The sequence below is a fragment of the Pseudorasbora parva genome, chromosome 20 (assembly GCF_024679245.1).
Source record: "Pseudorasbora parva isolate DD20220531a chromosome 20, ASM2467924v1, whole genome shotgun sequence".
Taxonomy (NCBI): Eukaryota; Metazoa; Chordata; class Actinopteri; order Cypriniformes; family Gobionidae; genus Pseudorasbora; species Pseudorasbora parva.
Genome location: NC_090191.1, coordinates 24,570,999 through 24,598,789, shown reverse-complemented (window position 1 = coordinate 24,598,789; position 27,791 = coordinate 24,570,999). Strand labels below are relative to the sequence as shown.

The window sequence follows — 27,791 nt, the reverse complement described above, 5'->3', positions numbered from 1 at the left end:
TAGTATAATAATACGTTTTTAATGATTCTTTGTTGAAACGTTTTACGTTTGGGTCAGGTGGGAGGCAAAACAAATTGTGCAGGACGACTTGAGTGAAGCATTACGGCAAAGTTAAAAGACTCAAAATGCAATGATTGTCTATTTATTTTGAACACAAAAGAATGAAGTGTTCTAAATATATGCTACAATATGCTGTAAAGGAACAGCACCACCATCACCAACATGTCATGCAACCACACACTAGATGTGTATGTCTTCCCATAAATAGACTTTATTTCCAAAAAATAGCCCCTACAACAGGGTAGAAGGAGAGAGAAAGGATCATTTACAGAGATTTTACAGATAAAACACTCACTGGGCTGTGCTTAAAACAACATTTTAACCATAATCTAATCCAGCTCTATGCAGCCCCAACAGATCTGAGTGACCATAGAATAGTGAGAATAGGAAGTCCAGCTTTGGCTCAGAAAACTGAAAATAAGCAGGACTTGAATGACTTGATGAAAATTACACTGAATCAAAAGACTTAAAGAAACTGATAATAAAACAATCCAAGATTAAAGCATTTCATTTATGCCTTTAAGGGTGAATAAAAGCAATAGTAGTCCAGGTGTAAAGACCAATATGTGTATTTAGTGTGTTAAAGAAAATAAACAACAACAAAACCAACAAATAAACCGGGAAAAAAACACCAATTAAAATGCACAAATATAAAATGACAGTATTGCACTAAACTGGCAAACTAGGACGTTTCTTGTAGACATGTACAGTAACTGTATCAGCTTTGCCATTACATTACATTTTAATGCATTGACTTTACGCAGAAATAATAAAGAGATAATTATAGGAAGCTGGAATGTGGTCAAAATATGCAATTTGACAGGCAATGTGAAACGCTGTTTGACAGATAGAGAAAAATAAAATAAAACTAACACTATCCCGTCAACTTCATCTACATTTCCCAAATTATGCATAAACATTCCTTCATTAATGAGGGCATTCTTAAAAGGTAAAACAATGTTCTTGAGGAAGTGCAGGTAGTGCTCTAGTGTTACCAGTCTGGACAAGCCCCATTAAAACTGGGTAGAAAGGATTTTTGTCTGAGCGCTCCGATAAAAATAGAGAACAAAACAAACAGATCAGATGTGACTTTGGTAAATAAGCATGGAAAACTGTTCACAGACGAATTTAAATGAGTTAGTCCTCTATTAAATAATGTGTCAATTTGTTGTCTTATGTATTTGAGAACGAGTATGTAACTGTCTCTCTCTCAGTGAAGCGTGATGAGTCTCTCTCACAGATATCCTCCCATGCATAGCAGCAAAAGCACGTGAACAGTCAGCAGGTAGAGTGACACCAGCAGAGGGGTGCGCTGACGAGAGCAGAAGGCGACTCGCAGCATCCGCAGCAGCCCAGGTCCACCACTGCGAGTCTGAGATAAAGAAAGCATATATTAAATTAAAAAATTTATATATTTATTTATTTATGTGTATATATACATACATACATATATATATATATATATGTGTGTGTGTGTGTGTGTGTGTATATATATATATATATATATATATATATATATATATATATATATATATATATACACACACACACACACACACACACACACACACACACACACACACACACACACACACACACACGCAATATATAATAAGGCTTTTTATAATTTTCAAATTATAAACACACACAAACATGATTTGTTTTCCAACTGTTGTGGAAATGCATTGAGTGTTTGTGTTTACCCGTGTAACAGCGCCCTCTTGTGGCTCAATAAGTACAGCAGTCTCTGACATCATGGCTTCTGCTGCTGTCTGCCACTCACTCTGTGTATAGCTGTCAACGGTGAAGGGAATTGACACATATAATAAATGTGAAAATAAAAGATTAAACTTGCAGTTGGTTCATATATACGGGGCACCAAAAATAAAAGTAGTTCAGATTAAATTACACAAATACATCATTAAAAGTATCCTGATTATTTTTGGGAGCATTGTATATGATACAGTTCACATAAAGTCTGCAGCAAAAATGCCCAGTGAAAAATCTGTGATTAGGGTCAAACCGTTTGAGGCGATCCTGTGCAGCAATGAGCTGTTCCTCTACTCGCAGTCTCTGTTCTGACTCCTCATCCAGCCTGACAGAAACACACACACATAATTAAAGAGTTAATGTACAGCATTGGTAAGGGGGGAAATAAAAGTAGACACATTGTAAGTCACTGAAAGAGTCATAAGAGAACCATGTAACCTATGATTTATAGTTTAATAACCTAATCAAGTAGTCTAGAAGTCGTATCTCAGGTAATATATTGTTGATATTTTATCCTTTTTTTGAGAGACAGAGCAGTAAAGTGTGGAAAACACAGTACTGGGTAGACAACTTACAAATTGTAGTCTGTTACTGATTCCTAATTAATATTGTAATCCATTACATTACACATTTTAGGTAACATAATTGGACTACTTTTCGATTACTTTTGACCAACTGTAACTCATTAACATGTTCAAAACACAACAAACAATAGCCATTGATTAAAAAAATAGGATTAGTGGGAAAAAAACACCAAACAGATAGATTAAAAATATATATGCTGATATACAGTACTTCATATCACATGCTTAATTCCTTTTAAAGACAGTATTAGAAGTATGTTTGCTGTTAGTTGAAGAATTAGCAACAACTGCTATCAATGCAGTTTGTAGCACCGGTACTAAAGAGATTGAGAAAATGCAGCTGTAGATCAGTATAATTAATTAGAAGACTAAACTTGGCAGCAGTACCTTCTCTGGAGTTCAATGAACTCAGCTTTATAGCCCTCGTTGTGCTCTAGAGGACCACCAGGTGCAGCGTCTACCGCAAGGCTTCCCTAAAGGACAAAGAAATCAAAATTGGATGCCTCACACACTAAAGACAAATGAAGCAAATCAAGGACTTTATAGATATATACTGGGTTATAAAGTGGTGTTCAAAAGTCAGAAACCACTTTCAAAATAAGCACAATGTTGTCCCATCTCAAACGTATTACAGAACAACAGTACAATGAGAAACTAGAACTTATTAATGTCTCTATCTTTAAGTAAAGAGGTAGATGGATGGACTGAAAAGAAAAACATTTCTAGGCTGCTTCCAATATCTCATTTAAAAAAAAAGAGATTACAGCTTTTTACCTGTCTTTGTGTGTGCTCATGCCTTAATTTTGATGCCTGTGCTTCCTCCAGCATGGCAGTAAGCTGGCGAACCTGTTGGTCCCTGTCTGAGAGGGTGGTCAGGGTCTGCTGCTTCAAGAGCTCAGCCTGGCCCTGCCAGTCCGTCATCTCAAGCCTACACACGTAAACAAAACAAAAAAAAATAGTTTTTCGAAAGTTTTTCGAGGGACAGAAATTCTCGTCAAAGTATACAAACACTTTGAAGCTGTCTGGATAGCCGTTTGCCGTTTTCTGCAAGACCACCAAAACGGCAGAAAGGGCAATACAAAATATGTTAAATTAATCTTACCTGAGCATTTCCAGTTCTTGCTTATCTCTGTCCATCTGGGCATCTCTATCCCTCAGCTCTGCCATTATTTTTTCCTCTCGCTCTGCTGCCTTTCTTCTCTCTTCCTCCAAAGACTGAGTTAGCCTGGAGAGTTCACCAGATCCAAGTCGATCCAATTCAGACCGCTGCAAGTGCAGCTGTTCCAACTGAGGAACCACAGGGGATGCCATTAATCAGTTGGAGATAAAAGGTTGATGAACCAGATTAAAGAAGGCAGTATGCAATATTTTTGTTTTTAATAAATAATCAGGTAATTCATTACATACCATTCTTTCCCTGTCATTTTGCAGTGCTGCTAGAGCATTTTTTAGGCTCCACACTTCCCCTTTGGAGCCACTTGGAGGAGAAGCTGGGTGAACTGTCCGGTTTATGTCATCTAAACGGAGACGCAGCTCTTTGGCCTCACTTACTGCTTGATCTCTTGCAACCTGCAGAGAGGCCATGGCTTGACCAAAAGACTGGTTCTGAGCTCGAATCTGACTGGAAGCTTCCCTCTCCTCTAGAAGCTGTTGCTCCATCACCAACAGGTCTCGTGCCAACTCCGCTACCCTCTCCTCTGCTGTTTCAGCTTCGGTTCGCAGAATTCCACCTTCCCAGCGCAGCTCCTTTAACTCTTTGCTGTGCACTGCCTTGTTCTCCTTCTCCAATTCCAAGGTCTCCTCCAAGGTGGTGATGCGCTTTCTAGCAGCCTGGAGCTGTTCCCTCAGCTTCTCTACCTCGGCCCCGGGTGCATCTTGCCTATCGACACTAACACTTCCTTGGCTGGCCTGGATCAAGGTCTCCTGCACCAAAGGAGGTACCTTCCCTTGCACAATACCTTTTTCAAGAGCCTGAATATGGCTCTCAAGATTTTCTTTCTCTCTTTCCAGGAAACTGATGCGCTCTACTTGGGCAGCAAGAATCTGCTTGTGCTGGGAGTCCTTCATAGCAAGAACCTGGTTCAGGTCATTTCTGTAACCATGAAGCTGGGCAGCCAGCTTGGCATTCTCAGCATTGAGGTCATCCCGCTGAGACAACAATGCTCGAAGCTCTTCCTTTAATCCGTTGTTTTCACCCGCAGCCTCCTGGATAAGGCTGTCCTTCTCCATCATTACCTGAGAGAACATGAGATTGTGACAAGTCCAAATTTTAAAAGATACTCTGAATGAATTATGCAAATGAGGCTATGCATTTATTTAATGCAGCATTACCTGAAGGTGTTTTTCTTCTAGCTGCTTGTATTGGCTGAGTACTCTGTCTCTGTCATCCTGCAGGGAGCCCATAGCCTTGGTGAAGGACTCCAGTTGTGCTCTGCTCTGGAAGGTATCCTCCTCAGCCTTACGGAGCCTCTCTTCTAAACTACGCAACTCACCTCTCCTCTCCTCTAACTCTTTCTCTGCCATCTCAGCCCTTCCATCTGCATCCTTTCTAGCCTCCTCTACAGCCTAAAAGAAAATAAAGTATACAGTATTATTATATAGCATTAAATTACTAATAATGAGATGAATGGAAATGCATGGATTAGTTTTCAGAAACTATGATGTTCAGTAAATTAAGTACCTGTGTCACAGCTTGCTCCTTCTCACCAAGGAGCTCCATTTCCCTCTTTTCCTTCTCTTCCAATGCAGCCTGAAGAGTTTCAGTAAGCTTCTTTGAAGATCCTAGGTCTGTCTCCAGTTGCTCAAGCCGTAAGTATAGTCTCCTTTCCTCTGTCTCCCTTTCCTTGATAACTACACGTGCCTCATTTGCATCCCCCTGAAGCTTGTCCACTGCTTCTTCTAGAGCTTTGGTGCGGTGCCGTAGACCCTCTGCCTCTGTCTCAAGTGTAGTCAGCTGGGTGCGCGTTTTGGTCAGGTTGGTCTCTACCAGAGTGAGCTTCTGTTGCAGATCCCCTCTTTCTTTTTCAAGAGCTGAAAGGCTTTCATTATGTTTCTTTTCCACCTCAGACAGCTCTAGTTGTAGGTTCTCTTCTGCCTTTTGCATTCTGCACACATACATTTTTATTATTTAAAATGTACTGTAGTTAAAGTATAATTACCAGATTAATTGAAACATGCAAAAACCAAAACAAACCTTTCCAATGAACTCTGCAGATCCTCTTTTTGGGTTGTCTCCCTCTGGAGTTGTTCAGCAAGTTCTTTAGCACGGGTCTCAGCCTCCCGAACATCAGCCTCCTTTTCCTGTAGTTCACTATGAAAACGACTTTCCCACTGCTTGGCCTCATCCAGCACTCGATCACGATCATCCTGGAGGGACGACATGGAGCGCGAAAAGGCTGCCAACCGAGCCAGTGCTTGATCCAGACGGGCTTGCATTTCTTGGGCATGCCTGTCTGCGGCCTCAGCAATACTTCTTGCCTCCAGAGTTGCCTCTTCCTCCCTCTCCCGCTCTCTGTAAGATTTTTCTAGTCTTAATTCCATCTGTTTAAGTTCTGCTCCAAGGCGATACCTGACTTCATCCAGAGTACGCTCTGCATCTGCCTTCAACTCTGCCTCTTTGCTTTGTACCATTTGTTCTGCAGCTAGTTTGTCTGCTTGGGCCTGTTTTGCTTCTTCCAGTGCTATGTCCAGCTTCCCTTTACATGTTGAAAGTTCAGATGCAATACTTGCTCTGTCTTGCATAATTTTTTCAATTTCCAAGCGTGCTGCCCCAAGTTCTACACTCAGTTCATCTCTACCCAACAGCAATGATTTAACTTGTTTACCCAGTTCACTTATTCTTTCCTGGTACTCAATGCAGTCTTTCTGTAGCTGACGGACTTCAAGTTGCTTTTCCCTCAGCAGTTCCTCAAGCTGACGTGTTCGGTTTTGACTACCTTCTTTAAACCTCTGTGCAGATTTCAACTTTTGCTCCAGCTCTCTTTGTTTGCCTGTTTCAGCCTCTGCCTCTGCTCTTTCTCGCTGTGCCTGCCTCATGTCCTCCTCCATCCTGGCTGCCCGGTCCCTCTCACTTGCCACCGCAGCCTCCAGCTCAGCCCTCTCTCTCTCTAGTTTCTCCAATTCCTTCTGCATGTCTGCGAGGCGATCACGACTTTCAGAGGCCTCTTGCTGGTAGCCTGCAATGCTACCATTGAGCTGAGCCAGCTGGTTCATCAACCGCTCTTCTAGGTCATCTCTTTCAGCCTCTAGGCCAGTGCGGAGTTCTTGCAGTTGGGTCTCTTTCTTAGAGCTCTCTTCCTTCTGGAGGCTCTCTCTTTCTAAACTCTCCTGAAGCTGCTGCTTGAGGGAATCCAGCTCTGCATTAAGAATGGTTTCTTGCTTGTTTCTGGATTCCATGTGATCCTCAAGAGCAGCTTCAAGTTCACTTATCTTACTCTCTGCTGTTTCCAGATAGGTCTCCAGTTCCTTGAGCCTCTCCTCTGTTTGGGCAGTCATCTTTGCTTGCACTTCTGTGACTTCTTGTTCAAGTGCAGTACTAATGCATTCCACTGGCTTAGTGAGATCAGCCTCTGGGAAAATGCTATCATTTTGGTACTCTTGGATTTCAATTAAATCAGGACTTCTCTGCTGTGTGACGACTTTAACCTCCTTAATAGTCTCCATGGAGCATGTGTCCAGAGTTTCACTGCCCCTTGTGTCAATTTCCTCAGCCAAACGCTGTCTCAATTCCTCAGCTTCATGCTTCAAAGAGTTTTTATCATCCATAGCAGCAATATAATTTTTTTTCAACGTCTCAAACTCTTGTTTGACTCTATCAAGCTCTTGTTTCAGATCTGTTTCTGTATGTGCGGCCAATTTATTCTCATCCTGCTCCCTAAGCCTTTCATTCTCCTCCTCTAGATCCATAATCTTCTGATGTTTGACCTTGGCAAATTTTCTCATTTTTTCTTTTACAACATCCACCTCCTTCATAGCCTCCTCAGCCAATCTCTCAGCCTCTTGTCTGGCTACTTCATGAGCTCGTGTTTTGGCTGCTAACTCCTGCCTCTCCTGTCGAGCCGCTTCAAGCACTCGTCTCACTCGTTCAGCCTCATCACTCACATTTTCATATGACTTGAGGAGGGATTCATACTCTTCTTTCATGCTTTGCACCTTTTCTTCCAGCTGCCTGCACACTTGTTTAGATTCCTCTTTGGTACTCTCAGCTTGCCGTTTGTATACATCCTTCTCATTCAAAACACCCTCCATTGCAAGTTTGAGGCTCTCACAGGATGCACTCAGACTTTGGTTTTCCAACAAAGTTCGATCCACCTCCTCAATCAATTTCTCCCTCTCTTCTCTTGACTTGTTAAGCTCCATCTCTATTATCTCCAGCTTCTGTTGTAGTTCTAATTTAATTTTCCCAGCAGCAGCCTGTTCCTCTTTCAGCGCCTGTTTCTCTTTGAGTGCCTCCTTGCGTGATACAAGTGCAGCCTGCAGTTTACGTTGAAGCTGTTGGAGTTTGGCAGTATGATCTTTTTCTTCCTCCTCACGTTGTGGCATTTCTGCTTCCAGTTTTTGAACCCTATCTTGCTCAGCTTTAAGCCATTCTTGTAATGAGGCAATCTGCTGATCTTTCGCCAGTACAGTTTCCTGCATCTTAAGTAGATGAGAACTTTGTTCACTAAGCTGTTGGCTTAAATCAATAATCTCATCATTCTTGTTTTTAAGAAATTGTTTAAATTCTTCCACTTCTGACTGAAGTGCTTTGATTGGGGACTCGGCATCTGAGATGCTTCTTTTAGCTGCTTCCCAAGCCTCATCCACCTCCACTTTCAATTTCTCTGCATGTGCTTCAGCTCTCTGACATTTCTCCCTAAGAGTCTCTATTTCCTCAGTAAGGGCATCAATCTGCCTCTCTTTTTCTCTTAAGGCTTCAAGTTCTAGGTTAAGCTCTTTGAATTTGCTATCTGTGAGTGATTGAGATGATTGGCTCTCTTGTAGACACACCTCTAATTCAGCACGAGCAGCCTGCTCAACTCTTAATTCCTCCTTGAGAGCATTTATAATTTCCTCATGATCTTTTATCATGGGCTGCTGAGATTGCTCACCAGGTTTATGTTCTTGTGTATCAGTCTCAGCTGAAGCAAAATCCACCCAGTCCTCCTGAACCCAATCGTTTGTCTCTGGTTTCTCTAGATTCTTTGTAGTAGACCCAATATCACTCTCTACATTCACACTAACCACCTTATTTGCATGCTTTTTTGATTCTAGAAGACCCTCTAGCTCCATAACACGATTCAAAAACCCAGTTTTCTCTCCCTCTTCAGTTCGGAGGCGTTCAAGAAGCTCACTGCATTCTTCCTTCTGCTGTTTCATCTGCTCAAGATGACGTTGATCTTTCTCTTGAGCTTTCACAACAGTGTCCTCATAAGCATCAGTAGCTTCCTGAAGCTTTTTATGCAATGTTTCAATGTCAGATTCCATGGACGCTATCTGCGAAAGGAGTCTATTTTTGTCGTCAACTGCCTGTGATATTTGTTGTTCATTCATTTGTACATACTGCTTTGTTAAATGTTGTATTTCAGCATGCGACTCAGTCAATGCTTCATCTTGTTCACGGATTTTTTGTTCCAGACTTGTTACAGTCTCATCTTTCAAATTTAAGACATCTCTAGTCTCTTGCAGTAAAGCATTAAGTCTCTGTATTTCTAGCACTTTTTCCTTAATTTCATTTTTAAACTTAAGAGTTCCTTCATTATCATCTCTTTCCTTTTCTTCCCTGCTCTCAACCTCCTTCTCAAAGTCTGCAACTTTTTTCAGCAATTCTTTTCGCTGTATCAGAGCTGCCTGCAACTTTCTCTTGACCTGTTCTCCATCTTTCTTCATGGCAGCCATTTGAGTAACCAAGTCTTCTTTCTCCTTTCGTAAGGCAACAAGCTCCTCATTCTCTGCTGTTTTATCCTCTAGGATCTTCTGCTGGCCATCCCTGACACTCTCAAGTTCATAAATTTGCTCTTTTAACTTTTTGACTTCACTAGATATTACAAACTTTTCCTCTCCCGCCTGGAGTAGTTTGGCAGTCATGCTATCATTGAGTTCCATCATCTCCCTGTCTTTCTGTGAAAGACAATTTTGTAGGTCTTCCAGCTCAGTATTCCTGACAACTAGAGCAGCTTTTGCCATGTCAGCTTCCTGAGAGACCTGCATTATCTTGCCCTCCATATCCAATAGCTTTTGTTCCAGTTCGGAGGAAGCAAGCTCTCTGTCCTCCAGTTGAGCAGCCAGCATTCTAGCTTGACCTTCTTGTTCAACAAGTTTTTGTTGGGCTTCATCAAAGCCTGCCTGTAAAACTTGTAGCTTATTATCTTTAGAACAAACGTCTTCCTTCAAGTTCTCAAACTGTTTGGCAACTTTTTGCCCATCTGATTTTTCTTGCTCAATCAATGCCTTAGCTTCAATTAGCTCTTTCTCGTAGATGTTTGCCCTGGACTCAGCCTCATTTTTGGAAACTGTGAGCGACTTCAATGCTTCCTCCAGCTGGAACACTTTCTCCTGTGATTGTACGGCTGAGTCTTTAAAATGCTGAAGCTCTCCCAGAAGTTCACTGTATCTTTTCTGAATCTCTTCAGCTAAGACCTGTGCAAAAGCCTGACCAGTGCTTGACTCTGTATTTAGCAGGCTTCCCTCCTGGTGGCTAAGACGTACCTGTACAGTTTCATGGATAACTAAAGGTGGTGATTCAATATCAACTATGCAGCTAGTTGATGAGACCTGCTCTTCACAGGTCTCTTCCCAAGATTGTGTGGATAAGCGTAGTGTGGAAAAGTCCTGAACTTGGGATGGCCACTCTTGAGTCCCATCTTGGTTGACTGCTTCCAGAAGAGTCCAGCTACTATGAGCCACCTCTGAATCACTGCTTGTCACCATCTCATCCGAGGAAGTACCCTTTGATTCTCCAGGAGAATCAGGTTGAGGTGCTATAAGCTCAGGGCTACTCTCATTGCCAGCAGAGACAGACAGAACAGAGGTGTCTACTGCCACAAGTGTTGTCTCTTCCTCTTGTGAGCCTTCAAGAACCTCAGATAGAGCTGTAGAGTTGTCATGCAACTCAGCAATGTTTCCTCTGCTTACACTGTCTGCACTTTCCTCCTCTATGATATTCAGAGTCTGGCCTGTGGTGATTGACATTTCTCTGAGAGCAAAAAGTTCCCTTTCTCTGTCTGCAAGTTGTTGCTCCAGAAACAGTATCTGATTGGCCTGTAATTTTTTTTCAGCACTATCTCCATCTTCACTGTTATCTAAGACAGAAATCATGACACAACCAAGTGAAAATCATCAAATTACTTAAGCATGCACAAGTAAGCATACAAAATGTGTCATGTTTAAAATGCATATAGTTTCTAGTATAATTTTGTACCTTCCTGTTTATGTTTTGTGTTTTGACTAAGGAAACCTGTTTTTCTGGTTGTTCTTCTAACTAATATCTAAACATGACAAACATTACAGACATTTTTTAATTTAGAAACCACAATGTTCTCTAGTAGTGCGCAAGACAATTATGAAAGAAAATGGGATTGCTGTCACTAAAAGAAGCACTACAGTTCAAAGTACATTAAGCTACACAAGGGCAAATATTAAACTTACCCTGGTGTATCCTAACCAAATCCTTCGCAGACAGGTCAGTCACATGACCTCCTAATGACTCACCAGTAACCTAGGAAAGATAAGCGTTTGTTACAACAGTATGCTCACACTAATGCATGCTTATTGAGAGTGCACCGGACTGCGGATTTCCCACAGTTATTTAAATACCATAACGGACCATACCTTTATTAATACTTGATAACTATGCCCTTTTATGTGGGGCCAGAAATAGGAATAGATGATGAAAGTCGGGAGGATTATGATATCTCTGGCCTGATAATCTGTGAGACAAACCGTCTAGGCATTAATGTCACCTTGTGTCTGTTGTACCAGACACAGATTGTGCTATATACATCCAAATTAGTTTGCTATAGCACACATTGCCCTAGACAAGTGCATTGTATTCTGTGGAGCATCTCCATTGCATTAACTTATTAGGTGCAAATTGTAAGCCTGATAACTATGAAAAGTAATAGAACAACAATAGCACAACTGTACAAAAATCCGTATGATTTAAATGATCATTCGTACCCAAAGCTTAAATAATACATGATAGGTTTAATACCAAGAACCCCAAGCACTTATTTGAACACTTAAGTATGATTAAAAGTAAGTGAATTTTGCCTTAATGCTTACTAATGATTGCATTCAAAACACTCAAAAGAGCACCTGCACAGAAAAACATTTTTTTTTTTTTTAAAGTGCTAAAACATATTTTTGCAATCCACCTACCTGAACAGTCACAAGTTGTTGCTCCAGTTCATGTATCCTAGCAACTGCTTCCTCCCCTTCAGCTTTGCTTTTATCAAGTTGACCTAGAGCATCAGGTGCATTAAGACAATTACTTTTTGATCACAGTACAAACAAAAGTACCTTTTATTGTTGTTATGCTTCCAAGGACAGTTTACTCATACCACAAAAGCTGCTTTGAACTTTGTTCTCCGGGGTTGTTTACCTTGCAGAGATTGTAGAGCGAGTGTGATCTGAGACATGCGTGCTTGACTCTCCTGCTGTTCATCTGTAATGTTGCTCAGCCGTGCTTCTAGAGCAGGTAACACCTCCAAGAACTGTGCAGGGTCAGTAGGAATGGATATTTCCATCTCTGCCTCCCCAGTAGTTGTCAAAGACTGAATTCCTCTCCAAAGTTTTTCCAGTGCATCCTTGGTTTGAAGTCCAGCTTTATGTTCCTCTTTACTGGCGTCCAGTGTCTCTCTCAATGACTCAAGCTCATTTTGCATCTGTTCTAAGTGACCTGTTTCACTCTTAGATTCTTCTTCCCTTGCTCTTTCTACTTCTTCAAGCTTCTCCTGAAGATGATGAAGCTCTTCCATGTGACTTGCAACCTCCCCCTCTAGCTTCTTTGTAATTTCCTCTTTCTGTTTCTCTGCGACTTCCAGACAAGCTTGCAAGTTGGCCAGCTCTGTCTCAAAGCTGGATTGTCTCTCTTGCAATGTCTTCAGTCTTTCTCTCTCTTCAGCTGAAAGTTTTTCCCTCAGGTCATCCAACTCTGTCGTCTTTTTCAGTAATTCAGCATTGAGAGCAATAATGGTCTGCTCTTTTTCACTTTCTGTTGTTTCTAATCTGGCTTGTAGAGATACTTTCATGTTGGCTAGCTCTGCCTCAAAGCTAGTCTCTCTCTCTTTAAAATTCTCCTGCATTTGGTCATTCTCTCTTTCTATAGATTCAAGCTTTGCTCTCATTTCATCTACCTCTGCTGACTTTTTCAGTAATTCAGTGTTGAGAGCACTAATGGTTTGGTCTCTTTCACTTTCTTGTGCTTCTAATCTGACTTCTAGAGATACTTTCATGTTGGCCATCTCTGCCTCAAAGCTAGTCTCTCTCTCGTTTAATTTCTCAAGCATTACTTCCTTTTCTCTTTTCTCAGATTCAAGTTTTGCTCTCATTTCATCTAACTCTGTGATGCTTTTCAGTAATTCAGCATTGAGATGGGTAACGTTGACGTTGAGTGCACTGATGGTGTGCTCTCTCTCACTCTCTGATGTTTCTAGTCTAGCTTCTAGACATACTTTCATCTTGGCCAGTTCAGCCTCAAAGTAATTTTCTCGTTCTTTCAATTTATCCAGTGTTTCTTCTTTCTCTCTTTCTTCAGATTCAACTTTTTCTTGCATTTCATCCATCTCTTTTATCTTTTTCTGTAATTCAGCATTGAGAGAACTTATGGTCTGGTCTCTCTCACTCTCTGAAGCCTCTAATCTGGCTCTAAGAGCCTGGAGTTCTTCCTCAGCTCGCATGGTCCACTGCTGCTTCTCCTCTTCTCTCAATCTCTGGGCTTCTGCCAACTCCAGCTCCATCTGTCTGAACTGAGCAGTCAGAATCTGCACAAATGAAACATGCATCATGTTTATAGTCCTGCTTAAGGGTCTTTCTATAAAAAACTGTGAAAGGAAATACTCCTATAATAGTTTTTAATTAACTCCGACATCTGATATTTTATCTTAACCAGCTGTGACTACAACATGTAACAAGAAGTTCTGTTGGTTATTTGGATGCTATTTTTAATCACACTGCTGGGTATCCCCACCCGCAGTGAAATCTAATTGGTTCAAAATTACCAAACAACATTGTTATGGGCAAATATATCTTGATTGACTTTGTAACATATTTCACTTTCACTAACGACAGTAACATTTCTAGGACACAATGTAACCTAAACGATATGTGTTATCCTGACCTGTTTCTGCTGGTCTGCACTGTTGAGTTCCTGCTGCAACATTTCTAGGACTTCTGAACGAGAACGCAAAGACTCCTCCAACTCCTCTATGCGCTGCTGAGATGCACGAAGAGCCTGCAAAACAATAAACAGGAATAAAGCAACAAAGAATGAGACGTATAGATACATGCTGCAGGGTATGATTTATCAGAAGTGAACAAAAATGTAAAAGATCAGTCTTAACTCAAGCTTTCTTTCTTAATTTCTTTCCAACAACATTAACAAAACATAACATGCCAAGAGTTGGATGCTGCTCAGAATGTGGAAACGCATGCACCCTGAAACTAGACAGCTTAGATCAAAATTGCCATGGTAACATGATGAGCTATGATTTCATGCTACATAATAACACAAATATAGTTACAATACCTCAAGCTATCCCAAATGAAAAAAAGCTAACAAATATGAAAACAGCAATGTTGTCATTCTCTTTACCATCATAAATACTGATGCATATATATCCTCTATGCATATCCATATATATATATATAAATAAAGGTACTGATTTCCTACAGATCAAATAAACAACAAACTCCTCATGACAAGCACGACAGATCACGCCTAAATGCATATCATACCACAAATAGTCCCAAAAACCTTTTTTAACAAGTGGTGATGAAAGGAAGTACTTAGATCACCAACTTCAGGAGGTCACAGTAAACATTATTAACTTGCCTGAAAACAGGATATAACACTATAAAAGTGTGACTATAATTGTTATGCAATAATAAAACAGACAAACTATCTATAAATAAATTGATCAACCAAATTCATGGTATTATGGTATTATGGTATACCAAAAAGTATACGATAATAGTTAACATTAAATTAAAGACAGGGTAGGAAATTTCAGAGCGGCTAGTAATAGCAAGTTAGCTTTGAAAGCATGAGATCCCACCCTCCCTTCAGAGTGTCTCCAAAGCCACACTTTCAAAACACATAAACAAGTACAGCAGAGTCTCCAAAGCCTCACGAGACAAGAGACGGCATTAAATTATCTCATGTTTCAAAACTGCTAATTATACCACTTGACTGCTGCAGATCATTTCACCATTGATAGTGCACATAAATCCGAGTCTGAGAACATAAACAGCTCTAGATAGATGTCACGGGTTGCCATCTCATAATTACGGTTATGACATGGTGTGAAGGCAGAATAACCTTAAATTTTGGTTCAGGAGGATCTTTGTAGAAGATGACTGCTGTTTGTTTACAGCACCCGGAGAGCTGCGTGCTCGGAGGTATGAAAAGACATTAGATCTTGATACAGATAGGTGTATTAATTGCCATGTCAGCATCTAATACAATGTTCATGGCAAAAATGAAATTACAAAAGACAAAGTCATATTATACTTTTTTTTTTCTTCAATTAAAGGGTGGTTGCCTTTTTTTTTTACTTTAGTTAGTGTGCAATGTTGCTGCTTGAGCATAAACAGTATCTGCAAAGTTACAGCGCTGAGAGTTCAATGCAAATGGAGATATTGTCTTTTAAAGTTATGGCAGTTTATGGCAAGTCCAAAACCTTTTCAGGCATAGTTTTACTAAATAAGTCCTTAAGTGAAATAACTTCATAAAAGAGCATTCTACTTGTATTACACCTGGGACAGTCAAATAAAATATGTTTAACAGAGAGGGAAATCTTACGAAACATGTAGAGTTGTGTTTTCACCTTTATACATATCTTGACAGGCAGATAAGACATCCTATTATTGTATTTGGGCTGAGGGCAATGACTGGACAAACATTTTTTGGTCCTTAGACTTCCACAGAAGATATATTTATGCATATTTTAATATTTAGACCAGTTCTATTATTGATTACCATCTATTACTGTTGATGGCTTTGTGATGTGAGTTTCAAGCAGTATAACAAAACGTCTTTGTAAAACAAATTGTCCTACTAATAGAACCAAATGTTTGTTTGTAGTTAATGCTAAACTTTTTTTCCCCACTACTATCATCCCATCATGTTTTTTATTTTATTTCTTAAAATAACTTTGGTTTGGTTGAGCTTGTCAAATGCAGTCAATGCTATAATCTGTGTAAAGCCTGAGAAAATGAAATTATGAAAAGGGAACAGGTTGCGAAAACATGAAAAATACCTGCTGTAAGTCAGGGTCATTTGAGGTCTGCGTGAGACTGAGGAGTTCTTGCTCATGTTTAAGGATTTGATCTTGAAATCGCACATCTTTTTCTTTCACCACAGCCTGCAGGATTCGCACCTGGACAACATTTAAAGATAAAACAGGAGTTACAGTATTTAAGAGTGAAAGACTGAGATCAGACTATTACAGAAATAAAATAGAAAACATTGACCATCATATGATTAATTTCAAGATTAAAAAAAAAAAAATTGGCACCTCAGTTGAAGGACATATGGTGAATATTTTTGGGTGAAACACACCTGCTCTGCATGACCCTCCTCTCTCACACGCTGTTCAGCCTCCCAGAGCTGCTGTTGGAGGATCTTGTTGGACGACTCCGCTTGGTTGAGCTTTTCTTTCAGCTGCTGGAGCTCCTCTTCCACTCCTGAAGCCATTTGGAAGGAGCTCTCTGAATTCTAAAAAATAAAATAAAAAAATAATATATAAATATTATTATTATGATGCAGAAAAAAAGTAGGCAAAGACCTACTTTATTAAGATGAACCACAAATCATAATCAAACTGGAATTCATGACATTAAATAATATAAGTACATTAGGCACATGTTGAAAAAAAAAATCCATGACAACTTCAGGCTTAAAATATCACAAATGTGTCAACATTACCTGACTGCTGTTCAATGCTTCTTGTCCTTTCAGCTCAGAGATCTGTTTGTTTAGGGAGGCCATCTTGGCTTTGGCTTGCAGTTTAAGCTTTGTAAACTTGACTTCTGCCTGTTCTTTCTCCTCCTGTTTGAGGACAAAAACAGTTGCAAATGCAAAACCAAGCTTTAGACCTGTTAATATTCATGGTCTAGTTAGTGCCACTTGTTTGTTCCGTTCTAATTATGCAAGCCCACACCTTGAACTGTTTTTCAGTGCTGGCGAGCTGACTGTCCTTCTCTCGAATTAGTTCCTTCAGCTGAACCACCAGCTGTTCGGTCTGGGCCAGCCTCTCCAAGACCTCTTCTGGGGGCCCCGGGCCCTCCAGGGATGCTTCAAAATCAGGCTGAGGTTGCGGCACCAGCCCATCCTGCTCCAAAAAACAAACAAAAAAACATTCAAAATATAGATAGGGCTCTCTAAGTGTTAAATAACTCCCTTCCAATCATTTAGCCTGCTTAAAGCACGCCCCCAATCATCTGCAAGTATTCATTACTTTTTGAGTGTCACGCCCTCAACTCAATATTTAATCAATAACTAAAAACCATGAAAGAACCAAATCCAAAATTTTGTTACACTTGGATGTACGTCACAATATGGAAGAAAAGCTACTTCTGTTTCATCACAACTTCAAAGGAAGTGAATGTAGGATTGTGGTCAAAACTGTTACTGCAATTACTATCCCCTCTCTCCCTCCCCCCTAACTCGAGGTTGACAAATAGGCTGCAGGATCCAGCAGGAACGTTTGTAGCTGCAGCTGTGGTAACTAGAGCAGATCTGGCAACCCGGATGCCGAAACACTACTGACTTTGTGATTGGTAGATAGGTGGAGGGCAGAGCTTCAGGACAAAACATCAACATCAGTTGAGGGCTGCAACAACTACTGGTGTCAGTGATATAAGTATTTGAAATGAACATGATTTCTTAATGTCTAGTGACATATCAGGGTCATTTAATGATAAATTGAAATACATTTCTTACATAAAGTTCCTGTGTTAGTCTCCATGAAATCAAAGTTGACCGTTCTTGTTTTTATGAAATATTTCTTGTCTGGCTATCACCAGACCAAGCTCAATTTAAAATTGAACATTGGTCTGGGGAGTCTGCTCTGTATTTTCTACTGCACAAGAGGCACAATCAACTGCCATTTTTCTAATAACTCTCTATGCAATTGTATAGTCCTTCAACCAATCAGACCACAAGAGTGCCAGTCTGTGTTTGGTTCCCGCAAAAGTGTAACAGATGCGGTAGAAATAGTACAGGTTTCTAGACTGAGTTGCAGGGCGAAATCAAATCGCCGGCAGATCAGGCTGGGTTTACCCAGTCTAGAATATTGCAGTATTTATTAAAAAATATTTATCTGTCCACATTATTATTATTATTTTTAATTCACATAGCCTCATAATCTAATCAAAATAACTTCCTCTCACAGTGAAATCTGTTCTCCGATGACATGTTTACTTGCGCAAGGACGGGAAAACCTGTAAATCACGACATCATAGTGAACCACAACCATCCAATAATCTGCCAATGGACAAAATCAAGTCCCGTCCAACATTTTTCCTGTTCAAGTAGCTGTATACATTACAATTGGAAAGAAAAGACTACCACAACTTCCATTCCATGGCAACTATAAATTAGCGCTGCTCTTTTTCGTCCACTTATGCTTGACTTATCTGTGGTGGTGCATGCAAGGCATTTTAAGATGGTAAAAGTAATTGTGAACTAATTCATAAATGTGAAAATAAGCGCCTTTAGCTGATTTGTCAACTCCTGGACACAATTATAATGCATAATTATTTGGGTATTTGAAGTGTTATTTTGTATTTCATAAATTTTATTGGTATTTACCAAACACATCCCTCCAAGGTTTGATTGGATTTTGTCCACTCACCTGTAAGTCTCCATCGGAGCGTTCCTCACCTGAGAGCTCCTGGAGGACCGAGGACACACCTTGGGACAGCCGACTTAACATGGCTGACCTGCATGTAAAGATTTGCAATGAAACATTAGTTCACAGCTTGAGCATTTTGTATCGATTACTGAGCGAATTACTGAAAGGGCACATTTAGGACATAGGAATAAATATTACGCCAGAATCTGATAATGACAGATTGACTTTCAATCAAATGCTTAGTCACAACAATGATATCATAGATTTATTTTAAAATAATAGATTTATTTATAGGCTCTCTAGATACCATATCAGATTCAGGCAACAACTAGTAATGCCATTGTATCATAGTACTTAATTATAAAACCCATGTCAAAGCACCTTTGAAATACCATCTGGCCCTTGAAAATTAAATGGAGCTCTACTATTAATGACAGTTTGGCATTAAATATTTATTATATATAAATATTGTGCTTCTGTTCTGCATCACGCCTCTCTTTTGCGTTACATCACATTAATAAATCAAATCTATATAGTGAACAAAGCAAAATATTTTATAGTTAGGTTAGTCTAATATAGTTGTTCATCTCATAGATTTTCATCGGACACTGACTGTGCATATCATATGCATAACTCCAAATACATAATGAATAACTAGACCACTTAGATGAGCTCCAATCTGGATCCTTTAATGGTTACGTAATGTGTGTCCGATGTACTGACAGTAACCAAAGGAGGAGGCGTGGACGCACTAACACCATTGTGTGTCTATCTCTTCCTTGATAATAAATAACCACCTTTGGCAGAGGCATAAAGCGGAGAAAAACGAAGAGAACCGAACAACGCCGAATGAAATATAACTGACTGCGGCTGCGTCGCTTTCATTTTGTCTACACAACAGCAAAGATTATTGTGCGACTCTTCTTCCGTGTGTTTTAAATTCGATTGATATCAGCACAAATTATCGAGACACATAAAGGTACGACTTTTATGCTTTATAATGGTTATGAAACGGCATTGTTAAAGCCCAATGAGCGGCAGTAATGAGCACAAGCTTTAGGTGAGCTCGTGCTGATGAGTCGTAAACAACTGTTACGATATTTATTAATGTACTTGTGTTTGTGCATGTCAGCGGCTGAATATGTTACATTCAGCTTGTTAATGTTATTAAGCATGAAACTGACCTGTGTAGCCGGCGCAGGGTAAGAGCTGCGTGGTTTATTTGATCAATTCTTTCTCCAGGATTTCAGAGCCACATCACCAAACATCCCGGAAACAGAAACTCAGCGCTGTGATTGGACCACGCATGGGAGTGTGTGAAAACAACAAGTTAATCCGTGAGCCGCATAACTGTGTACACCAAGGGACCGTCAACAAATATAAAACATAGACTAAAAATTTCAGTAGACATGGTTTGCAAAAGATAATAGCAACCAATTACAGACATTATTTAAGGTTTGGAGTTACATAATGGTTCAAAACAGAATGGATTTAAAGCTTAATATGATTATTAATTACGGAAAACAGTTAGGACGCAGTCTCCTTCTGATGGCACACTACGCCACAGTGTTTGTAACCTTTGTATCTCGCTCTGTAAATTGTTTCGTGGGAGTGATCAAGTGGACGTCGATGTTTGCCAGCTACACAGTAGCGGTATTTGAATCCATTCATAGGAGCCTACATTGGTGGACAAGAAGATACAGTAGGACAACCATAGAAATGCTATCCAGTAGCGACACAGAATCGGACTAATGAAGAGCATTGTTATGAACTCAAAGGAAATGTTTCTGGCAACAACAAAAAAATACTTTGGGAAGAAACAGATTTTTTTTTTCATGGATCTTATATGGAGTTACATACTCCAAGGAGAACAATATCATTGCATCAATATGCAGAAGTTTGTAGTGTTTCTGTACTCGTCTCTGACTTGTACGTCAGTATGTTTCTTGTACTCCTCTCTGTACATTGAGCCTCAATTTTTGTTCACTTCAAAAAGCGATGAGGTTTAGAGGGAGTCCACCACTGTGTTATAACCACACCTGATAGACTGAAGACTGAACTCAGCACCTGTTTTTCAAGTCCTAAACCAGTATTTTACTGGATGGAAAAAAACAATGCAAAAATTTAGATAAATACATCCTAACTTGTTTTTCCTCACAGTTGAACAGTGTTGCCCCAACAAGATCTCTTTTTTTAAATCATTCTATATCCACCGTTAGCAGTTTAGCAGTAAGGGAGAAAAATCATTACTATTAGCACATGTGTCCAATTGGACATTATATGGTTTGAGCATGTTACGCAAAAGAACAATCTTAAATAACCATAGTAAATCCTGAAACAAGTGGGATTTGTATCATCGAATTTGGTAGCAAAGAAAACTACAAACATTTTTGTAGGATAGGTTATTTAGCTCCAAAATATGAAGTTGTATGGGTTACTTTCACATTTCAGGGGTTCTCAGAAGTGAGCAGTGCTATTTTTGTAATCATTGATACGCTATTATAGTTTTTGTTAATATTTTTAATACAATTAAATTTTTTACATAGTCCTGTTTTCATTTTAACTTTAAAGTTTTAGTCATTTTGTTGTATGTTTTGTCATGTTTATTAGCTGTTGTTTTTTAAAGTATGTCTATATAGTTTTTTCTACTAAAAATCAAAAATGAGAAATATTATTAAAATAATTGTAAGTCTATATGTATACATATGCTACAAAAAGGAGACTAGAAAATACTACTACCTACCCCACAATATAATATTGACTGTTAAAGATTGAACAGATCTAGCAAGCTTACTTAATTTGAGCTTGAGGAAAGAGAACATTTTGGATCTCTAAATGTATTTATAGGCTTAATATTTTGAGATCGCATTACTGTTATGGAGTTTATTAATTTTTAAAGGGCATCAACTATTAATATTATCGTTAAATATATACTAACCAATGTAATATGGATATGGTGTGTCTAATTTCACAATCAAATGCTAACAAACTGAAAAATGTATTTCATGTGAAGAATATGGAGGCTCCACTGATTTGTTTGTTTTTTTGCACTCTATTATTCTATATATTTTATTTTGGCACTATAATGCTCTCAAATGTAATATGTTATTATTGTAAAGGCTTTGTTATGTAGTATGATACTAAGAAAATTGACTGAAACTTGTTACTGTGGCATTAGGATGCACATGATGATGCCTCAAAATTGTGACATGGCTACTAATGTGCATTTATATGAAGGTCTCATTATTTGATGATATCATTGAAAATAAATGTTTGAAACAACTTGCATGACACGTTCACGTCAGTTGTCTTTTCGTCACTAAACTCTTGAAGTCCAGAAATGCTGATGCAGTTACATCTGTTCATGGGCCGTCACATGGGAATGTTTGTCAGCATGTCCCAAATCTCACATGCAATTACCAATGGCCATCCCAGCCATGGACATCCTTAAGCTTCGCATACACAGTGAGCTGGATTAGTCACAGTTAATATCAATAAGATGGAATTGGTGGGGTGTGTCTGATCCCAGGCTGGTACAAAAGCCTCCTGAGGGTGCCCACCTCTCTCTTAGGTCCCAGTGTCGTGTGTCTGTGAGAAGCGAAACGCTCGCCTGCACAGCAGACCAGTTGGGCTTCCAGACAGAGTAGCTCCAGTCCAGCTCTCCACAACAATCCATTCTCAGTTTAGCGATGGGGAATTCAACGGGCAGCACCGTGGACGACCTGCAGGCCGTTGAAATGCATCTGTGGTATAAGAAGTTCATGACCGAGTGTCCATCTGGTCAGCTCACGCTGCATGAGTTCAAACAGTTCTTCGGGCTCAGAGGTCTGGATCCAGAGGCCAATGCCTACATCGAGCAGATGTTCCGCACATTTGACATGAACAAGGTGAGTGAAAGACAAGAAAACAAGATATAAAGGAACAGAGTGAAAAGTAAAAGGATATCTTTGAAAACTTTCTGGCAATGGTACTTTCAAAGACAGCTTCAGCACAGCTGCAGTATTTGAAGTTTCAGTTTTTATTTAAAGGTTGGCTATAATATGCAGGTTTTGAGGCTCATTGCATTCTGTTACATCAGATAGATCAGAAACTACGTTTGCTAAGATCATCTCAGACTGATTTCTGCTGACTCTCATCTTTTTTTCAGGAGAAATTATTCCAATTTCTTTCACTAGCAGACCTTTATTTATGAAAATTTAGCTTTGCCATCAAAGGAATATTTTTTTTTTTAATGTATTAAAATAAAAACATGTTTTATATATCTGTAATAACATTTCAGAATATTATTGATATTATTACTGTTTATTATATATTTATAATCAAATATATGCCGGTTTGGTGTGCTTAAGACACTTCTTTCAAGACATTTTTTTTAACCGTAGTGAAATATATATATATATATATATATATATATATATATATATATATATATATATATATATATATATATATATATATATATATATATATATATATATATATAAAATGGCTAAAAACTGTGAAGCCTTTATATGTTAAACATTAAACATTTTTCAGTTTGTTAGCAATTGATTGTCAAATTTACTAACCATGTTAACTTCGGCTCAGGGTAATTATTGTTAACTAAATTCATAAGTTTATATATATATATGTATAATCAATCAGTACACAAGTCAGCACACGTGAGTTTGTTATTTGTCGTGTCAGATCAAAGCAAAGCTCGGATCATTCTTAATGTGTCGTCTAGATCTATAATTATAGCGCTATATTTGGCACTTCATGTCAGCTTTTATTTACAGTGACTCGTATTATTATAATGAACAATGAGCTTATCTATGAGATTAAGATTTACAGATTGTTGAACAGGTTTGAGAATGTATTACAGAATCCAATCCCATTCACGTGCAGTAACAATTAGTTTTCTCAAGAGTCAAAACAAATGTTTTCATAATTGGTTACCTAATGTGATTTTTGTCACAAAAATGTTTTTAAGCCTCATGATAGATAGTATATCTTGATATGAGCATATTATACAAGATTCCCAGCACGCATTTTAAATATGCTTAATTATTGGATTTAATGAGTATTCATCGGGCTAAATCTCTCCACTTCCTCGTACGATTGTGCCTCGCTCAGAGGGAAATCAATAATCAATAAAGCGAAATACAAATTAAAAATGCAACTATCAACCATTTGGTAATGACAAAATAAAAAAATAAAATAAAAAACGTAATTTTATTTTCTATCATTAACTATTAAAGTGTGCTATTTTTTTTAAATTTTAGTTTATTTCTTTGTGCTTTTTTGTTATTCGTTATAATTTTCATTATAATGATAATTATATGATTAAAATGTTTTAAATAATTTTTATCCAATTATCATAACTGATAATTATCATATCATAAATTTCATAACTGATTGTATAATTGATTTATACATTTTTGATAATTAAGTGGCAAACTGCAGAGAACTGAGCGCCTGCTTTATAGTTCCCATATATTTAGTTATAAAAATATCAAATTCTGTAGAAATTTTACCATGGAAATTAGAAACATTTTCAAAAATGTTAAACGTCAAGGCATTTATAGATTACTAATGCCAGTAAAAGCATGTCTAGACAATTGCTCAACAATAAGCAGAATATACAAATATCCATATATCTCCACATTAACAAACCTCAACTCTTACATTACTCATGACCTTCTCCCTAACACTGCCCTAGACAGAGGGGACATTTTGAGGAAAGTGTGCTGACCTGAGGATTATGTCTGTCACAAGTAGCTGTGTCCGTCTCTCAGACGCAGACCTTGGAATTGGCAGTAATCCTCCAGAGGGCAGCCTCATCATCCTAATCGTGATCCTCATCACCTCCATCATCTAAATATGAGCAAGCATACAAAAAGAGAACAAAGAGCATCCAGCTGCTTTAGACTAATGTGGGAACACATTTTATAACTTGCTTTATTAAATAGCTCCAGATGCAGATGATGATTTGTAAATAGATCTCAAAAGTCTCTTCTCTTTCAGCAAACCAGATGTATTTTTTCAATTTCTTGCATAGCCATTTAACGTAATGTTTGAATAAAGCCACGAAGCAAAACAACCAGGGGCCTATTGAACAAAACTAGGAAAAGGGATTAAGCCGGGATATCTTGGTGATCCTGGCTCAATTTATCCACTAATATAAGGTTATCTTTCATTATCGTTATCGTTCTTGGTATGAGGTTGCCTTCAGGGTAGGTTTACACGACAGCGGTGTACTAAATGTTGCATGACAAGATCACCAAGATATCCTGGCTTAATCCCTTATCCTAGTTTTGTGCAACAGGCCCCAGATTAGACATTGAACACAGTATGCAAGTGTTATTATATATTACGTAATTTTCAGCAATGCATACACTCAAAATATTTATGCCTATATCGAAGATGTCAATTTAAATTGCATTTAAAATTATTAACATAAATGAATAAACTTAAAGTAATGCACATTTGTCAGTCATACATAAAACTGGTCAGATATCTGCACCCAAAAAAATCATGGCATATTTTATTAACTATTTGCATCTATTTGATTTTATTTAAATTATATATATATATATATATATATATATATATATATATATATATATATATATATATATATATATATATATATATATATATATATATATATATATATATGCCTACTTGCCAATATTAAATGGCAAGTATTGCCAATATTAAATTAAAATGTAAAAGAATTATAATAATAATTTTAAATTTTTTTGATTGATGATAAATATATAAATGCACAGTCAGTTAAATAAACCTTTGAACATTTTATTTGCAAATATACACAAATCTTACATTTAGGCCCAAACTTTTGTGGTGTGGTTTCAACAGTGCTTAAAATGTTGTTAAAGAGTTTCTCTCTCTTTTGCAGGACGGTTATATAGACTTCATGGAGTACGTGGCCGCACTCAGTCTTGTAATGAGAGGGAAGATGGAGCACAAACTGCGCTGGTACTTCAGACTTTATGATGTTGACGGCAACGGCTGCATAGACAGACACGAGCTCCTGAATATCATAAAGGTAGGAATGATAATATTAGTAAAACGGCACTAGATGGCTATCATATGAAGATAACTCATAACTCCTATGGTTTCCTTTACGCCAGGCCATCCGCGCCATAAACGGAAATGAGTCACAAGAAGTGAGCGCTGAGGAATTCACAAACCGAGTATTTGATAGAATTGATGTCAATGGAGATGGTGAGTGCAATAAACTCACACTGAAGCTTCCAATATTAAGAGACAGTTTCAGTCTTTAAAATGGCATGATTTTGAACTTTTCTCCATTCATCAGGGGAGCTTTCACTGGAGGAGTTTGTAGCAGGGGCACGCAGTGATGAAGACTTTATGGAGGTGATGATGAAGAGTTTAGACCTCTCGCACATAGTGGCCATGATCCATAACCGGAGACACAGCGTCTAAGAAACTTTCCACATTCATAGATGTCACTTACAGTCTCTTGACCAGAAAACAAGAGCAACCTTCACTTTTAAAACTTCACCTCCACGGTCTAATTCTAAAAAAACACAATCATTTCAAACAGAGAGTGAGCTAAAGGGGCCAAGAAATGAAATTGGTGTGGGACGTCCCACATCTAATATGCTGACTGTTTCCCAGAAACCGCCTTCTTACTAGGCAGAAAGAGGCTTCATGGGAAAAGAATCAGTATGAAGTGGATGTCCATATATAGAGGGCTTTATTTTCTTATTACTTTATTATTAGCAAAAAAGAGAAGATTAAAAAAATAATATATATATATATATATATATATATATATATATATATATATATATATATATATATATATATATATATATATATATATATATATATTATTTATTGACTAATAAGAGGTAGTTGAAAATACATTCATTTAAAAGTATGGAGTCGGTAAGATTTTGTGGGCTACGTTGAAAGAAGTCTGATTTTACTTATGTATTTTTTGGCAACAGATGCATCCCTACCCCCCACCTTTTTTTTGAAAAAGTAAAAAAAAAAAAACCCCAGCATTTATTACAAACTGAAATCCTTTGTAAAGATGTACATGTCTTTATTTCTTCAAATTTGATCATTTTAATGTATCCTAGCTTAATAAAATATTTTTTTTTTAACAAAAAGAAATCTTACTGACCCCAATCTTTTGAAATAAAAGTGTATGTCCACTTAAGTTTATATAACATTTTTTATGAATGTTCAAGAGAAGGTGTATATTTTTGGTACTGTAAAGGGTCACCATTTTTAATAAATGTATCTTTTTTTGCCATTTTAAAACATTATAAATGTGATTTAGTGTCTCAGTTAATAAAAGGTCAAGAATAAATGACCATGTCAAGAACATGTTTGTTAAAATAGATTTAGATGAAGTATTACGCTGCATGTCAAACTCTGTCATGTCAAAAATGTTTACTTTTTTTTTAAAGGTATGTGCAATTATGCATACTATATTTAATACTTGCATATTATGTTAGTTTCTGCAGTGTATAAGAATGAAAATGGCTTATTCTACATTGGTAGACACATTATGAAGGTGCCTTCTGTTGTAGCACTACATACATTAAGCTTGTTAAACAACTGCTTGTGCTTCCATTTGTACATTAAAGACATAAAACCTGACACTGGTATAAGTTCATGTATGAATTAACGTACTGCCAACACCAAAATGACCCTTTGCCCTTTGTCTCAAGCCCCTGTCTTATATCCAGACTACGTCAGCTTGTGAGAACACATGAGTCATATTTTAACGGTGGGCCCTCAGTTTCTATGACAACCGCAATATATTACCATGGAGACCTCATGAGTCAGACGCTGCATCAGTTACCGCTCCAAAGCCGGCAAAACTAAAAATCTAAATTTCAAACAATCACTTACACTCCTTTGCACCCACAGTTCCTTTCTCCCAGATCCTCATTTGGTTATCTTTTTGGGTTGTTTGCCTACGTCAAAGAGGGTGATTGGTATTCATGCCAGCTTTGCCATCTTGTTGCAAAAGGATAAGGAGGTCAGTCCTCTGAGCGGAGCTACCCTTCTACAAATGATCCACATAACACAATACATTTTGTAATATGGATACATCAATCATTTAAATATGGTTGAAGGAATGTATGCAACTGTGGAAGTACCATGAATCCTGGGAGAGATGTTATGCCAGTCTCCATAATGCAAAAGCATTGCATGAACATCAGCAGATGGGAATAACGCCTGATACATATAAATGAATTATTATTGAGTGCAATCAATTGGTAGTAGAGCTTGTACCTGCCATTGGCTATTAGTGTAACGTACTTCGAGTAGA

The 27,791-nt window shown here is 38.1% G+C and overlaps 2 protein-coding genes and 1 long non-coding RNA gene across 3 annotated transcripts; 1 reads left to right on the top strand and 2 right to left on the bottom strand.

Annotated features, from left to right (window-relative positions):
• Nucleotides 1-251: 251 nt before the first annotated feature.
• golgb1 (golgin B1) lies at nucleotides 252-19,761 on the bottom strand. The gene is made up of 20 exons (XM_067428105.1): nucleotides 19,654-19,761; nucleotides 18,470-18,557; nucleotides 16,775-16,945; nucleotides 16,540-16,662; nucleotides 16,174-16,329; nucleotides 15,872-15,991; nucleotides 13,732-13,845; nucleotides 11,995-13,375; nucleotides 11,772-11,854; nucleotides 11,040-11,109; nucleotides 5,608-10,693; nucleotides 5,095-5,518; nucleotides 4,746-4,979; nucleotides 3,822-4,649; nucleotides 3,517-3,701; nucleotides 3,189-3,342; nucleotides 2,802-2,887; nucleotides 2,084-2,155; nucleotides 1,764-1,854; nucleotides 252-1,432 (listed from the first exon to the last, which is right to left on the bottom strand). Exons 2-20 carry the CDS (start codon nucleotides 18,548-18,550, stop codon nucleotides 1,295-1,297), a joined length of 9,597 nt encoding a protein of 3,198 aa, XP_067284206.1. The 5' UTR covers nucleotides 18,551-18,557; nucleotides 19,654-19,761; the 3' UTR covers nucleotides 252-1,294.
• A 2,392-nt stretch (nucleotides 19,762-22,153) lies between these two features.
• On the top strand, nucleotides 22,154-26,228 carry guca1aa (guanylate cyclase activator 1Aa). The gene is made up of 4 exons (XM_067428106.1): nucleotides 22,154-22,356; nucleotides 25,371-25,520; nucleotides 25,606-25,699; nucleotides 25,794-26,228. The coding sequence occupies exons 1-4, from the start codon at nucleotides 22,159-22,161 to the stop codon at nucleotides 25,919-25,921; spliced, it is 570 nt and encodes a 189-aa protein (XP_067284207.1). The 5' UTR covers nucleotides 22,154-22,158; the 3' UTR covers nucleotides 25,922-26,228.
• On the bottom strand, nucleotides 22,201-27,757 carry LOC137049556 (uncharacterized). The gene is made up of 4 exons (XR_010899639.1): nucleotides 27,619-27,757; nucleotides 27,368-27,524; nucleotides 24,204-24,325; nucleotides 22,201-22,316 (listed from the first exon to the last, which is right to left on the bottom strand). It is a non-coding gene; the product is annotated as an uncharacterized lncRNA (long non-coding RNA).
• Nucleotides 27,758-27,791: the final 34 nt, after the last annotated feature.